Source organism: Physeter macrocephalus, chromosome 4, assembly GCF_002837175.3.
Source record: "Physeter macrocephalus isolate SW-GA chromosome 4, ASM283717v5, whole genome shotgun sequence".
Lineage (NCBI taxonomy): Eukaryota > Metazoa > Chordata > Mammalia > Artiodactyla > Physeteridae > Physeter > Physeter macrocephalus.
The window spans coordinates 132,553,987-132,571,700 of record NC_041217.1 but is presented as its reverse complement, the minus strand read 5'-3'; the positions used below and the strand labels follow the sequence as shown (position 1 = coordinate 132,571,700).

Sequence of the window (17,714 nt, the reverse complement as noted above, 5' to 3'; positions counted from 1 at the left end):
AGTTCTACTTTTTTTTAAGGACATCCTTTGAGTAATGCTGAGGTATAAAACAGTTATAGGCAAACTAAACAGCAGGAGAATGAGGGAGTAACAAACAGAAAGGAAGGGAAGGCCTTGAGAGCAAGCTATGGTGATTTCATTTGGCAGTTGGTAGTAGTTCCTAAAACACAGCCAAGTCACAGTAGCATAACCACTTAAATTCTCTATTTTGCTCCATCTCCGAAGAAAGGTAGCAATCTTGAGACTTTGACGTGGAAGTGGATTTTAAGTTGTCCGAGTTCTCAGGCTGCTCTGCCCTTCTTTCTCTTGTGAGAAGAAAACAGATAATGTATTAAGGGGTCCTCTGTGTACTAGTGTGTGTTAGTGTGGTAATGGGGCAGCTGTGAGGGTCCTTTGGGAAAGTGTGTACAGATGGTGATAGAAAGGAGAAGAACTACTGCATGTCTGATAAGTGAAATACAAACGGCGACAGCATCAACAGCAATCTGGTGGTCCCAAATATTGGAAATTTTTTGTTCTCTGTTATATCTGCTTGTTGTTTAATCTGAAAGTGAAATCTGTTTCTGCAGCCATTAATATATGTGCTTTTCTTTGCAGAGAGTGCAGAACAAATGATTTGTTCTGTAATTATTTTCAAAAGGCAGAAAATTTGTCTGTAACATTGAGAGTGGCATGGGATTGTCATAGAAACGCGTTCTCAACGCTGTAAATAAAAATGGTTGGGGATTAGTCACAGTGACATGGGGGACATCATGGAACGCAAGACATTTTTCTTTGTTTGACAGTATGAGAAGTGGGGCAAACTTCATAGGGTTCATGGGATGCTAGCAGTTCATTTCTTCCAGGGAAAACCGTGTCGACTTCAGATTAAATAAACCACTTGGATACAAATATCAGAATTTACATGATGAGTTTCACAATATCTGATGTTTACTTTAGGAATGTCTTGTTTCCAAATAATGAAAGTTTAACAAGTTTGAAAATCTCTCTGTTTTTACTACTAATCTTTAGAATCACCCTGTCTCTTTCCTCCTTCCTTGACCACACTTTACCCACTTGTAATCCTGCATGGTATTTTTACACATCTGGCCTTAATTCTGTTTTCTTTGGTCTTCCTTTGTTTTTTTCACGAAATACGAATACAACTGAACACATTAATGATAAACCACCTTCATTAATGTTATATATTTTAAATTATATATATTCAGGTAGAATTATGAGTCTATAATTATGAGTCAATATAACACCGTTTTCTGTTTTTTAGTCGGTTATTTAGAGGGAAATTGTTTGAGGGGATACTCATTGTCTAACTAAGTCCGACATCTGGAAAAAGGATTGCTCATCTTTAAATTTGGAATGAATCCCCAATCGCAGATTCCCACCAGGGTGATGTTTCAATAAACTCTGATGTCTTAGCCTTAGATTCTTGAACTTTTGGAGGTAGGGGCTGAACTCTGAGAAGGGATTTCAGGACTTAAGGAACTTCGTGTTATGGGGTGACTTGTGCTTCTGACAAGGCTCCTTTCACAATGCTGTGCGTTATTGAAGGTTCTTATTTGTTATCAAGATAATAAATGCAGTGTTTAAATAAGGGCAAGGTGTATGAGACAAATGTGGGATAATTAACACGACTAAATTACCTTTCTGGATTGAGTGAACCAGTGGACATAACTAACCTTGAAACTGGAGAGAGCACATGCAAAGACATAAATGAGAATTTTGGTGCATGGAGCATATAGGGGCAACCTGTCTCCTTGCCAAGTCTCTACCCCCCCACACACACTATATATATATATATATATATATATATATATATATATATTTATATATATAGTATGTGTGTATATATGTATATATAAATGTGTATATATCTGGGTTGAACAAAACCAAAAAATGTGAGAAGCTTATAACGTGAATTTTAAAACTAGGTAACATATAATACAGTTTTTAGGTGTTCACTTCAGGACTGAATTTAAGCCTAAACTTTTTTGGTCAGAATAATTTTCCCTTTTCACTCTATCATGTTAACTGATTCTGATTTTTCATCAAAATCCAAAGCTTCATGTTAACCTAAAAGTTATAACATGTGAATCATTATAATTCTGAAAATAAAGCTTTGGTGATGCTGGACATTTATATAAAATTATATAGGCTATTTGTGTTTCCATCTGAGATCCTGGTCTTGACTTTTATCCAAACTGTTTACCTAGAAAAGATGATTTGGGGGTGATAGAGTAATATAGTCATTGCTCCAGCTTATATGTGAGGAAATCCATCTTTATACCAATAGCCATTTATCAAGTACCTACTATGTGCTAACTACCCTGCTAAGAGGGGAGAGAAAGGATTTTAATTTCATGCTGTTGAATTTGTGAAGAGCACAAGCTTGATTAAAAAGTAAACCCTCTCCTCAGGATGGACACACATTTGGTTTTGAATCACATACTGTCCTGCTCTGCAGGGAAAGTGTCTGTCAATCATAGCCTTATCTCTAGTGAGCATTTGCAGGTTTGTTTGTCTATCCTCACTAAATAGGATAGATTTCGGCATGGTTACTTATCCTAAGTTGGGAGAGGCCAAGGGCAGTAGTGGTAGAAAAGGTAAAGATCACAATTAAGGAGCTGGGTCCAGTTATATGTGATGAACTCATATGTTTCCCCCTCCTATCCAATGCTTCACTCTCATTAAAGCTGTTAGACCAATTTCATTAGCTCCAAAATGCACCAGCATATGTAAATCTTCTTTGTTTAATTGGAGACCTATTGATTGTAGGTAACATAAACCTCTCTAAGGGAAACAGAACCCAACTGAAGATAAGAGTTTCTTCCCTCAACACATACAGCATTCACAATTTTATTTCTCTAGGCATGTTCATTATCAAAACCATTCCACTGCAGACTTTCCCAGAAAGTGTTTCTGCCTGGCCCTGTTTTCATATCTAAAAGCTCCTACTTGTTTCAGCAAAGGATAATGGGAGGATTTTGACAGAATACACATTTCTTTCTTTTTTTTTTAACTAAAATTTTAATAATAATGAAAAAAAAACTTATAGAATCATATGAAAATAATTTGCTTTAAAGAGACTGAGAATAATTCTTCTTTTGTGTTTTCATAGACTGCTAAAGGGGACCAAATTCTGGCTGTCTTCTTTGGTGAGCAATCACCAGCAATATTCCAGTGGGGGATGGAAACTAGAATGTAATTTTTCCCCTTATATTCTAATTGGATCTCAGAGTTGCAGAGAGGATAGTGTACCAGCCCACGCTTTGTAAAGTGATATAAAGTATGGGATTTTCCCAGTGTGCTTCATATGATTGGGACATCTTATAAATGTTTAAACTAATGAGAAAACTGGCATTTACTTATATATGTTCCTGCAGTTCCACTTTATTTCTGAAGTGTAAGATTCAGGTCAAGGTCAGTGTAGGGCTTATAGGGAAGTAAGAATCTTGGGAAGGAGAAATAATCTGTTCGATGTTGTATTCATACAGTAACTCAAAAATTATCTTTAAATGACAAAAAATAAGGTTTTGGAGAGGTAAATATATCTACTTTTCCTTCCTTAAAGTTATACTCAAATTATGTTTAATATTAAGCACTTGAATTAAGAAGTGCTCTGAGTTTTCTATTCCCTAGAGTATTATTGATCTCTAAAGGAGATATTTAATTAGTGAAATTACAGCATCTTGGAAAAAATTGGTTATTTTCTAATTTCATAAGGTAGTTGATGCTATATAGCAATGCCTTCATGGCCTTTCTTGTAACGTTCATCTTCTTTTTCCTGTGTGGCTGCTTGTACACCTCTCAGGTGGTGAGGAGTATATGTTTAGATGGCATAGAGTAGAGATATCTTGACTGGTAGTGAGTAACTTTATATCAGCCACTATAATGCTTATCAGTGAAATTCTAACTCATTTAATTATTACTTAATTCTCTGATTATTTTTTTGTATCTGAGAGAAGATGATCGCCTTCATTCTGGGAAAGTATGGATGGACAGATGTTGCTATTGCAATTTCTTAATTCACTACACCTGGAAAGGCGTTTTGAGGTAGAACACCTTTTTAAAGAATAGTGTATCTGTGTACCTACAAAATGGTTGTGGTGAAATTCTGACTGGGCTTGTGATGAAATAGGGAAACCCTCCAGTTCAGTTCAGTTCATCTTTGAGTTCTGCCTGCCACTCATGTTCGGTCAGGTTTCTAAAAAATTTCTTTTGGAGCTTATTTATAGAAACTCAGATCTATAACCAGGTATTGAATGTTATCATTGGAAGGAGGCTTTGTACTCATCTATCATTTCCTGTCTGCCAAACCACAAAAATCCCACCTTGTTGATTTCTTCTTAAATATGATATATGACGTGTGTGTGTGTGTGTGTGTGTGTGTGTGTGTGTGTGAGAGAGAGAGAGAGAGAGAGAGAGAGAGAGACACAAAGACACTGCCTAGCTATTTACGGCAAACCTGTATCATCATCCTTTCTTAGCCCCTTCCCTTCCCAGGAATAGAAATTTCTTTGAAACCAGGCATAATCAGGAAATGAAGTAGAATGTTAAAAGACTGACTGATGCATTTTAAGTTGAACAGAAATGTGGATTATCTGCTGTTTGGATTTGTCCATACTGGAGTTAACCTCCTATATCACTGTATCCTCTGCTTTAGCATGGGAAGCGGAAATTAGATTTAAAATACAAATTATTTACACCAGTCAAGTAAAAAGGAATGAAGATTTTTTTTCTAATTTGACTATTCATATATTTTCTTGGAGGAAAAAGCATTATTAAAATAATCCAAAATAGAAGTTCAAATATATTTCTTTTAAATCTTTTCAAACCTGTTGCTGAAAGGTTCTAGGATATTGTGAAAAATTTTTGTTTTAATAAACATTTCTTATTGATTTTCACTTTATTTTTCAGTGTGAGAATACATGTGATTTATGACACATAATAATGAAGTGAAGACCTATGTACCTACCACCCGACACAAGAAAAGAGTACATTACCAATACCTTGTATTTACTCCCATGTTCTCTAAAAATATCCCCCTGAAGTTCCCCCCCTTATCATGAGGATTGTGTTTATCAATCCCCTTCTATAAAAGAAATTTTTTTATCACATATGTGTACTAAATATATGTTCAGTTTTGCATGTTATTAAATTTTTAAAAAATTGTGTATATATATATATGTACATACATACATATGTGCTTCTGGAAATTGCATTTTCACTCAACATCATGTTTCTAATATAACTACATGTACAGTTGACCCTTGAATAACATAGGTTGAACTACTCCAGGTCCACTTATATGTGGATTTTTAAAAATAAATAAATACTACAGTACTACCGGATCCAAGGTTGGTTGAATCCAAGGATGTGGAACTGTGGACATGGAGGGCTGACTGTAAAGTTTTATGCAGATTTTCAGCTGTGTGGAGGTCAGTGCCCCTACCCCTGTGTTGTTCAAAGATTAACTGTATTGGAATTTCTTCGTTTCTTCTTATATAACATGCCATTTTGTAATGGATCGATGTGGTGTTTTCAGTTTCTTATTATTAGCAAGTTTTATGAACAGTACCATGTCTTCTGGACCATGTGTGTAAGAGTTTCTTTAGGGTATACATCTAAAAGTAGAATTGTTGAATCATAGGGCATGTAAATGTTACACTTTTAAAAAAGATAATGTTATTTTATTAAATAGTTGTACCTGTATACACTTTCACTAATAGTAGCAGTGTACAAAAGATTCTGTTGATGTACATCCTCTCCAACACTTGCCATTGTCGAATTTTTATTTTTTGCCTTTCTAGTGGCTATAAAATGATACCTCATTGTGGTCTTAATTTTCATTTCTAATTTGTTTGCCAGTGAGATTAAGTATCTTTTTTGTATATCTATGAGCCACTATCTTTTCTTTTCTGTGAAATAAATGCTCATTCCTTTTACTCATTTTCTCTATTTTGTGGCTTATCTTTTTCGTTTGTAGGAGTTCTTCATATATCCTCAATTCTCTTCCTTGTGTTATATGTTTACAAATATCTTTTCATAGTTTGTAGCTTGTCTTTCGTTTTCTTTAAGGTATCTTTGATGAACAGAAATTCTTAATTTTAATATAAATTTTATTAACCCTTTATTTTACAGTTAGTGCTTTTGTGTCTTGTTTAAGATCGCCTTCTTTACTGTGAGTATAGAAATACGTGGTATTTCTTATACATCTTTAAATAGTCATCTCACATTTAAGGTTGTATTCCACTTGGAATTTATTTTTGTGTATGGCATGAGGTAGGGATCCAATTTCATTTTTTTTTCTATGAATAATAGTTTTCACTATATCGTTTATTCAATAGTTTCTCTATTCTCAAGTGATCTTCAGTGCCATCTCTGTCATTCATTAAGTTTTCATATTTGTGTGGGCCTGTTTCTAGACTCTGTTCTATTCCAGTGATCAGTTTGTCTACTCTGCGTCAAAAGCATGTTGTTTCAGTTGCTAAGCCCTTATAGTTAGTTTTGATATCTGGTAAGGCAAATCCTTTATGCTTTATTTTAAGGAGTGTTTTTAGTTATTCTTGACCATTCACTGTTTCATATATATTTTGGAATCATCTTGTCAAGTTTCATGAAAAGTCCTGTTGGGATTTTGTTTAGAAATGTATTGAATTTACAGATGAATTTGAGGGGAATTGGCATCTTTTTACTGTCAAATCTTACTACATCTATGAACATGGTATGTTTCTCCATTTATTTACATCTTATCTTTCAATATATTGGATATTTTTCACCCAGGTCTTGGACATTTTTGTGAAGCTGATTTTGTACATTGTGTTTTTAAAAAATATATATATTTCTGTGTTTCTAGTGTAGAAATACAGTTTATTTTTGTATAGTGATCTTATGTATACCTATATTTACATATTTTTCAGCCAATAATTTGTCTGTAAATTATTTTATGTTTACTGTGTACATAATCATACATTTTCATTTCTGCTATTCTAACATTATGCTTCTATTTTCCTTACCCTACTCACTACACAGGCTAGTACTCCAGTGCATTGTTGAATTAACCTGTGAGTGTGGGCATCCTTGACTTTTTCCTTGGTTTCCTATTTATTTTTTATTCATGAATAAGACTGAGTTAATGCTTTACTATTTAAATATTACATTTGCTTATCACATTTTAATTAGAGAAAGGTCAAGCAAGACCTTAACTAGTTTTGTTCATTTTTGCCCATTTTTTCTTACTAGGTTTGCTCTATGTTATCAGTAATTGAAACCTCAAATTCTCCTGGCAAATTACTTCTTGTCAAATGAAGTAGTATAAGTTATTAGGTGAGTGGTGTTTTGAAGAATGCAGTCATCTAAAATTTCAAAATGATAGACCAACTTGTATATACGTATCATTCTAGATATTTCAGTGAAGACAAGTACCATATTTTGTATTGACTTGAGATTCTTTGATACTGTGGTGTGTGGATCAGCTTTGTAAGTTTGAATTTGAACTATAGAATCCTTAAGGATAATTTTTTACAATTTAAAATGCCTGATTTGGATAGGTTTTCTTTTTCCCTGTTTCCTCATGCAATTTTTGTTAAGACTTGAACAGATTATTCCTAATCTTGTGAGCAGACTGCAGGAAGACAACTATTAAAAGTAGAAGGCTATTAAGCAGTCAGGGGTTTATTATGCTTTAGTGTTTTGTTTAAGTCTGTTCTTAATTGGTTGATTAATGTATGTGAAGTCCTTTTCCCCCCTCCATCTCTACAGATGGCAAATGGTAAGTCCCAACTGTCATTGTTCGCAAAAAAGGTTATGGTTCAAAGTCAAAGATTCAGAGATAACACAATAATCAATCATAGGAACTTGTCTCAGAGTGCCCAGCCAGGCAAAAGTTAGGCAGAGCAGTAATATTTACTCAGAATCCCTTAGGAGCATTTTTTTTTTTTTTTGGTGTGTTCTTGATTTTATTTAGAAAAGATTATTTAATTAATAGGAATGTCTCTCTGAATTTAGTGTCAGGGATTTAAATAAATGTGAGAAATATGAAAAAGGATGGTAAAGAAGTTTTATGTTTACTGATTATCAAATATTGCTGGAATTTAGGTCTACTGTTTTAAAATGAGTAGAATAGAGAATGTAACATTCTTAATACATTGAGATTAACAGAAAACTTTCAGAGGAATACCTTTTTTCCATTTTCATGTGAAGATTTATAATGGTTAACGTCCTTTTTTCTTTCGGAGGAAGAATAGAATTATGTTCTGGTATTGATCCATAAAGAGGATTTGCATTTTATTCATACTATAAAAGTACCTTTAATGGATACATTGTGGTAATTGAATCTGTACTGTGTATCACTATCAAAGTATCTTTTTAATTATTTTATGTTATATAATTCAGTAACTAAATTGAAGTCATGGGGAAGGAGATGACTGTATTACATCTTTTAAGTATAATGTATAGCCTTTAATATTCTTAAAGTGGATGGCAGTTAAGGGCATTTGTAGTTGAATGCAAAAGAAAGAGAGAGAGAGAGAGGGAGGGAGAAAGAGAGAGAGAGAGAGGAGAGAGAGAGGGAGGATTCCATTACATTCAGCGCAGTATGAAACTAAGTCAAAGGAGTTTTGTTAATTAAATTCAATTGCCATCCATTAGACCAGTGGAATGAGATGGCTCTGCCAGGACGCTGACACAGCACAGGTATGCAATTTGGCTAAATGGCCATTTCTAAACCATAGCAGACCTTCTCTACTTGTTCACTCTTTCTTTTTTTTTTTTAAGTGAGTTTTTACTCTTAAAAGGTCAAAGAGTAACCAGTGCTCGCTGAAGGGTAAAGGTATCATTTTTATGCAGTCTGTTGAGAAACGAGTAGTTTGTTGACTTGGAAATGTGTGGTTCACACAGAGACTCTTTGGGAGAAAATGGCTTTTTAAAAAGTATGCAGTATCCTCAGGCACGCATACTAACATGTATAGCATGTTAATATAGACGCATGTATGTGTTTTAAAATTTAGCTGTCTTTTGATCTAAACCTATTTGACTCATAATTATTCCTTGAATTGTTTAAAGCATCCTAGATTTATAAACTTGATGATAACTACAATTGAGATGTATAATTAGGGGATGTTATAATAATTGTGGAAATTATAAAATGAAATTTAGGAGGTGGGTAAATGTATCTACATTTTGGCATAAATCACTACTTTTAGAGGCTTTATATGTCAGACTGATAAGTTTCTTACCATGGTGAAATGACAAGAATACCACTCCGGCATTGGCTGACACATAATTTTGACAGCCAGCAAGATTGCAATGTTGCTGAGTGCACAGATTTCCACTTCCTGCCAAGATTGAAATTGGCAAAAACCAGAGAGGATATTAGGGATTGTCACTTTAAGAAAAAATAACATGTTAATGTTCTGCATTTGCTTAAGAAATATAAGGGTGATCTCTTGAACTGTAGTCTGTTGAATTCTATGAGTTTGCAATCAATAGAAAAGTTTGATTAGTGTGAGCATCAAAAATTAAATAAAATAGGTTGAAGTTTTCTGACATTTGTGATAATAAGGCTCATTATATTTTCACTTACTAGGACATTTTAATTTTTCTTCTGTGTAAGAATTCTTCACAAAAACTGTAAGATGGGTTTCCCAACAGCCCCTGGAGAACAAAGGCCTACTTTAAGTTTGTGAATTTGAAGACAGAAGGCCTTACTTCCAGAATTCTCTGATTTTTTTCCTGTATGACCAGATGGTTTTTCTTTTTATAAGCTGCCAGATCTTCCCTATAACAACAAATCCCATCTATTGAGAACCTACTATGTGCTGGGTTCTGTACCAGACACTCAAATCTTCCATGTTTTTTTCTTACTTAGGAGTTTTTGTTTCAGTGTAGGCATAAAAATGGAGAAAAAAAATGATATCCTCTGTTGTGAAAGAGTCAGACTCTGAAATCTGCTTATACTTTGCTATTTACAGTAAGTACTTTTGAAACAGCTGTAGACGTTCAAATGAAAGTAGCAATGTGGAGTGGGAAATGTGGGAGCATTCATTTGTGAAGACTTTGCATTTCTCCAGCTTTATGGCCAACAGAAAAGGAGATTGTTGTGCATTCTATTAAATACTGCCAGTATGATTAATTTAAAGGGTTACATTTTATTGAACCCTGGTGTAGATGTTCTTTGTCAACCCACATTCACAGCTAGTTAGAGTGTGTGTAGCATTTATCAAAACTTTCTGGAGCCCCTCTCACCTCATTAGCATCTGAATCTCTATTCAGCAGTTAATGTCCGTTACTGCTAGAGTGCTCAATTCTTGTTTTCAATAAGCCAGTTGTAAAATGTCAGACTGTCACTTACAATATAAAAAACCAAAAATGATGGTATTTGTAAAAATGTTATCACCTCATAAAAACAAATTGTAAAGACATGAAAGTGATCTTGCTATGCTGGGCTTTCAGAAGGGGGTTAGTACAGCTACTTTAAATACCAGTTGTGTAGATTCCCACACTTTTCTACCAATGAAGAGGTTTACACAAGCATAATTTAAGTTACAATTATACTAATTAACATCTCATTTGCATAAATTGTTGAAGTCAAAACAACAAAGAATTGTCTAAGAAGCTTAATCCTATTTGTCCAAAATAGAAAGATTTTTTTTTTTTAAAAAGCCATGCTCTAAAAACTGGCAGCTTGAGTATGGCTTTAGTATGTTGAGCTGTGCCGTTTAAAAAATAAATGCTTTATTTGTTTAAGAATATATTTCTCTATCCTTTTTAGAATATTTCATTTTTAGTATGCTTTGAAAATTAAAAAAAAAAATCCCAGTACACTCTGGTTCCTAAATCAGTGATAACGAGATTAAAATCAAGGTACAGTATCATTTATATGTAATAGTGTAGAATTACATGACTCGTTAGATGTATGATGAAGAGTGTGTGTGTGTGTGTGTGTGTGTGTGTGTGTGTGTGTGTGTGTTAGGAATTTAAGTGTCCCTGTAGATTATCAATGGTCAGTTAAAGTTTGTAAGTCTTGGCTGGTTTCGTTCAGATCTGTCCAGGTGTTTTCAGTGTCTTGTATTTGCCTTTTTATTGTTGTAGATTAAGGATATGTTAAAGGTAGTTTTTACCCAGGTCTTCTACATGTGTGATAGCTCACACCTCTAGTCGGAAAACTTATTTTTTAATGGCCATCCAAATGCAGTTAGCTTCCTGGGGGGTGACCTAGTACAGTAAACTCTCTTCTTCTCTATGACTCATTTAAAATTAGGGACATGTTTGCATATAGTGGATTAATGAAGTTTTCATACTAACTCACAAAACTCTGCTGTACTCTCCTTTGTAGGTCTAACATTCATTTATTTCATATGCAATTATTGTTTCCATTGAGTCTGCATTAATTACATTGTGCATATATGGAAATAAAATGTCACCAGCAAGGTTTAGGATTTTTTTGTTGTTAATTTTTATAGTAATTTTGGGTTGAGGAATTAAAAATTAGGCTGCTTAATTAGTATTTCCTATGCTTTACTAGCCCTAAAAATGTGATGAGCTCAGGAATAAGATTAGAATGAAAGTTGCACTTTAAAATTGTATGTCTTGAAAACATTTTGTTTATAATATACAGTTTATCCTAATTTAGTTATAGGTACTTTAAATATATTCTTTAATTCGATCTTATAAGGTAAAGTTTGTAAATTGCTATCTTAGAAATAGTTAATTTACAGATACGTATTGAGTGTCAACTGCATGTGAGCTATTGTGCTGGGTTTGGTGAGGGATGTAATCTTATATATACATATATAATGTAGTCCTTGCTTGTATGAAGCATACATTCTTCTTGGGGATATGTAAATAAATAAATACCAAATGAGAACATGTTTTGTAGAAATGTAGAAGAAAATTCGTGAAGAATTGAGACACTGTAGAAGGCTTTTGTATAAAATTAAATTTGACTTGTGGATTGAAGGATTGTTTGGAAATGAGTTGGTGAGGAGGGGTGATGGTAGGAATTAGTAGAGAGAAGACCTGGAGAGCAAGGGAAAGGCATGCGTACAAGTGCAGAAGCAGGAATATGCAAGATCTTTTCCAGGTCAGGTAAGTGGACAAGTTTGGTTGGAATGGAGGTTCCTCTAGGGGAGGGCACTGAGTGCCCAATTAGAGATTTAGGCAATAGAAAATCTAGTAGGGTTTTTGAACAGGGACATGTTTTAAGAAGTGTTTTGGCAAAATTAGTCGTGAGGCTCAATGCAGGGAGCCTTGAAAAAGAGGATGGAGTGAAGTTATGGACAGTGAGCTTATGTAGTTGTCCCAGCACAAAATTATAAATTATAATGGTTTTTATTTCCTATTCCCTGAGTAGTATAATGAACTAAATAAATGAAATGGCTAGGGTGCTTTAGAAAAAATAAATAATTTCTGATTCTGGGTGGTACTTAAAACTAAAAAGATATATTTCTGTGTAAAAAAACATTTTATTTCTTTTTATTATTTTATTTATTTTTAAAATTTATTTATTTATTTTTGGCTGTGTTGGGTCTTCGTTGCTGCAGGCTTTCTCTAGTTGCGGTGAGCAGGGGCTACTCTTCGTTGTGGCGCGCAGGCTTCTCATTGTGGTGGCTTCTCTTGTTGTGGAGCATAGGCTCTAGGCAAGCGGGCTTCAGTAGTTGTGGCACGTGGGCTTAGTAGTTGTGGCTTGTGGGCTCTGGAGTGCAAGCTCAGTAGTTGTGGTGCACGGGCTTGGTTGCTCCGCGGCATGTGGCATCTTCACGGACTAGGGCTTGAACCCATGTCCCCTGCATTGGCAGGCGGATTCTTAACCACTGCGCCACCAGGGAAGTCCTCTTTTTATTTTTAATATTAATTCTCTCTATATGTTTAGAAAGATAGGTATGGAAAAAATGAACATTATTTCCATTCTCCTTTCAAAGGAAAATTATTTCCAGATTATTTTCCCATCTATTTTTTTAAAAGTTGATTTTAAAAGAACAAAATTCTGTTTCTTGGAGTATGGCCAAATGGTTTCATTGTCAATATTTGATCTTTCTTGGAAGTTGAGGGCATGTCAGAATTACTCAGGAGAATGTTCTGGACTTTCCTTCTTATCTTTTAAAGGCTTATCTTTGATAAGGTTGGACATGGTGTGGGTGTGTACATGGTGACTTTTATCATTCTTCTTGTCACTTTTCTATATTTACCTTGTTCTTAGTATGTAATCTCAGAGTGCCTTCAAGAGACTAGAAGAGATTTGACCTCAGACACCACATTTTGGGTATTTTAATGTAATCGGGAGAAAATAGGGTATTATATTCCGACAGGAGGGTAGAATGCATTGGCATTGGTAGAAGTACTCATCTTAAGCATTCAACAAATATATATTAATCATTTACTAGAAATAAGGTAACGTGGTGTATGTTGATAGAAGAATAGTAGAGAAAATCGAGAAGCTGTCCTTCCCTTCCAGATGCTCAGAGATTGGTAGGGAAAGAGGCAAACATGTTGAGTGCTATGTTAAGTGTAGAATACAAAGGACACACATGGCCCGAGAGAGGACAGCACAGACACACCTCAGAGATATGGCGGGTTCAGTCTCAGGCCACAGAAATAAAGCGAATATCACAATAAAGCAGGCCACATGAATTTTTTGGTTTCCCAGTACATATAGAAGTTATGTTTGCACTATGCTGTCGTCTGTTAAGAATGCAGAAGCATTGTGTCTTAAAAAACAATGTACTTATTTTAATTAAAAAATCCTTTATTGCTAAAAAAAATGCTAACCATCATCTAACAAGCAGGGTGGCCACAAACCTTCAACTTGTAAAACATGCAATATCTGTGAAGCATAATGAAGTGAAGAGCAATGAAACAGGGTGTGTTTATATTGATTCTGAGTTGAGGAGAATGAGGAAGACTTCTGTGAAGGAGATGGCGTTAAAGCAGGGCCTTGAAGGCTGGCACGGGAAGTGAAGGGATGGAGCATGGGGCTCGTGTTCTGGAAATGGCAGGTGATTGAGATGGAGCTCAGGGCGCGTAGGGTATGTGGTGTCTTCGCTCCTGTCCTCAGTCATTCAGCAAGCACCCATCGCTTCCCTTGTGCCAGCTGTGGAGCGAGGCTGCTCGTGAGGAACTCACCAACTTCTTCCTGGACAGAATGGAAAGAGTTTGTCCAGTTGCCTCTGCCTCAAAGAGGGAGAAGGTCCATGCATGGTGCCTTTGAGGTATTATCCCTTGGCATAGTTAAGAGTTTGGTTCAAGTGTGAAAATTTTGAACCTATAAAAAAGATGGTGAAGACCATTGTTCTTCCTGTTCTTTCCCTTCCTTCACCTGCAGCCAGGTTCTGCCTTCCCTCCAAGCATGACCTGAGGAATATCTGCCATATCTCTGTCTTTCCCTTGCCTTAAGGAGTCCCCTTTTTTTCCTCCCCTAAGAGTCTGATGCTGATTGTCTCTCCTTCCAAGGCTGCCCAGTTATAAGAGAGGTCAGTGGTATAAATGCAAGGCCCAAGTTAGAGATCCCAAAATAATGTTGGAGAACTCTTCACTTATCAGTAGAATTGTCTTTTGGATTTGAGGAAGTTTTGTATACAGTGAAAGTGAGACCCTGAGTTAATTAAAATAACTTCACAGTACATATCTACCATTGCCAGTGCGTCTGCAAATATTTGCAAAGTTAAGGAGTTTTGGTAACTGCAAATATGAAGAAAACATGGATATTAGAAAGTTTAGGTGACTTCCATGAAGAAGAAAAGTCGACGTTGGAACTTTGCCTAGCAAGAATGAGGTTTTGTGAATTTGATGAACACTGTCAGTTGTTAAGGCATCTTCTGATAGGTGAAAAGTGGTTTTTTGATGCAGTACTTGCCTGGCATGCATCTTCTCTATGGTCTGTTATCTTGGGGGAATGACATGCGTTAAGTTGGTATCTGTGTGCTTCCCACCCAAATAAAGAATGTTTCATCAGCAAAGTGAATTGCCATGTAGTCATCAGACTCTAGAAATAAATTATCAACCATGACTGCTGTGGGTGAGGCTGTTTGTTTATCAGATCACTTGAGAACAGAGTAAAGTGAGTTTCGTATTTTCCTGAGTCTTGAATTCTCATTTTAGACATCTGTTCGGAAGCTTTCTAAGCCATGGAGTATTCTAAATGAACATTTTGTTAAATGGATGAAGGAAGACTTAGTTTTCCATTGTTAGGTGAAACCTAATTAAAAATTAAATAATGACCTTGTGTTGGCTTGTAAATTCCTTATTTCCTGAATATGTGAATGTATTTTGTTAGAACATTCCATTTTAAAATATGCTTTTTTTAAATGACAAGAAATACTTTATTATATTTTTTAACATCTTTATTGGAGTATAATTGCTTTACATTGTTGTGTTAGTTTCTGCTGTATAACAAAGTGAATCAGCTATACATATACATATATCCCCATAGCCCCTCCCTCTTGCGTCTCCCTCCCACCCTCCCTATCCCACCCCTCTAGGTGGTCACAAAGCACCGAGCTGATCTCCCTGTGCTATGCGGCTGCTTCCCACTAGCTATCTGTTTTACATTTGAAAGTGTATATATGTCCATGCCACTCTCTCACTTCATCCCAGCTTACCCTTCCCACTCCCCGTGTCCTCAAGTCCATTCTCTACGTCTACATCTTTATTCCTGTCCTGCTCCTAGGTTCTTCAGAACCACTTTTTTTTTTTTTAGATTCCATATATACGTGTTAGTGTACGGTATTTGTTTTTCTCTTTCTGACTTACTTCACTCTGTATGACAGATTCTAGGTCCATCCACCTCACTACAGATAACTCAATTTCATTTCTTTTTATGGCTGAGTAATATTGCATTGTATACATGTGCCACATCTTCTTTGGCAATCTGTATATCTTCTTTGGAGAAATGTCTGTTTAGGTCTTCTGCCCATTTTTGTATTGGGTTGTTTGTTTTTTTAATATTGAGTTGCATGAGCTGCTTGTAAATTTTGGAGATTAATCCTTTGTCAGTTGCTTCATTTGCAAGTATTTTCTCCCATTCTGAAGGTTGTCTTTTCGTCTTGTTTATGTTTTCCTTTGCTGTGCATAAGGTTTTACATTTCATACAAGAAATACTTTAAAAATACTGTTTGCTTTTGGAATTACTGTAGAGTAGCAAAGGATAGTCTTTTGTTTAGAGTGGAGCGGGGTGGAAGGTGTTAGAGGCATATAGCTTTAGGAACTGGATTTTCTATGAATATAGCAGAGTTAGTTTAACTGTTCACAGAGGCACCGCTATTTTTGTTATATTAGGAATTCTTTATAAAGTTAATAAATGAAAACGTTTTCTCTTGCAGGCCTGATTCTCTAGTAGACTTCTGGTGAAATTATGTGGATACCTTCCATTAATGTTAATGGAGGTTATGGATATAAATCCCTCCATAGTGATGGAAGAATGAGCCCCAGAGAAAAGAATGCTAGTAATGAATTATTGGGTTGTGATACAGGATTCACTTGTTCTCCCTAATACCATTTTTTTTTTCCCTCCTAAAAGTTTAAGGTCTTACATTTAGGGACTAGCCTCTCTCCATCCTAATCCTCTGTTGTCAAGTCTACAATAATGTTAAGAACAGAAAAAAAAAAAATAGGGATTCATGGGTAGGCATAATTTTTGTGTTATGTAATGATATAGTGTATATATATAATTTTGTGTTTTACTTAATATTATTTGGTAGACATAACTTGAATGTTTTTTTTTTTTTTTTTTGCGGTACGCAACCTCTCACTGTTGTGGCCTCTCCCGTTGCGGAGCACAGGCTCCGGACGCGCAGGCTCAGCGGCCATGGCTCACGGGCCCAGCCGCTCCGTGGCATGCGGGATCCTCCCAGACCGGGGCACGAACCCGCGTCCCCTGCATCGGCAGGCGGACTCTCAACCACTGCGCCACCATGGAAGCCCTAACTTGAATGTTTTAAGAGGTCTAATATTCTTCGCTAATAAGCATTGCTGAATAATTCATTATCCTGACAGACTGCAGTTTATCATTTAGGTATTAAAGCTCTCAAATATGTTTATTGAGTACCTACTGTGTATAAGGCTCTGAGCTTAATGCATATGGCATAACCCTTATCTCAGATTGCCTATGATCTTATGATAAAAGTAGACCCCAGTCCCTAAGGCACTTTCTCATGGGACACAAACTATGAAACTTGCCCTGATTAAAGAAAGGGAAAGAAATTCAGAATCAGTAATATCACTTCGGGGGATCTGCTTAGAGAAAATAATTCTATATGTAATGATGTTTTCAATCAGTATTGTTTTAGGTAGTTCATCTTTTCAGCTAACTACTATTGGCTGCCCACTGTGTACCAGGCACTGTGCTAGGTACTGGGAGTGCACCAATGGCTGAGGCAGATAGAACCCTGCTCTCATGGAGTTTACAGTTCGGGGTGGGTAAACACATGTGATAAATCTCTAAAGGAAACACATGGTGGTAGAGAATAAATGAAGGCCTGCTTTAGATGGGGATGTGGAGGATCAGACCGTGGGCACCTGAGCTTCTAAGTAGAGAGATGATCGAGTGCAAAGAACCAGGTGGGGGGGCTTCCCTGGTGGCGCAGTGGTTGGGAGTCCGCCTGCCGATGCAGGGAACGCGGGTTCGTGCCCCGGTCTGGGAGGATCCCACATGCCGCGGAGCGGCTGGGCCCGTGAGCCATGGCCGCTGAGCCTGCGCGTCCGGAGCCCGTGCTCCACAACGG

General features: G+C 36.0%; 1 protein-coding gene across 23 annotated transcripts in view; it reads left to right on the top strand.

Moving 5' to 3' along the window:
- Positions 1-17,714, top strand: part of NFIA (nuclear factor I A) — a 381,629-nt gene that overhangs the window by 18,002 nt on the left and 345,913 nt on the right. Inside the window, exon 3 of one of the 23 annotated variants that reach the window (XM_055084586.1) lies at positions 4,915-5,071. The exons of the other annotated variants lie outside the window; for them this stretch is intronic. Coding sequence (XP_054940561.1) covers positions 4,915-4,919 — 5 coding nt within the window. The 3' untranslated portion in view covers positions 4,920-5,071. Of the gene's footprint in view, positions 1-4,914; positions 5,072-17,714 lie in introns of those variants that run through there. 23 annotated transcript variants of the gene reach the window in all.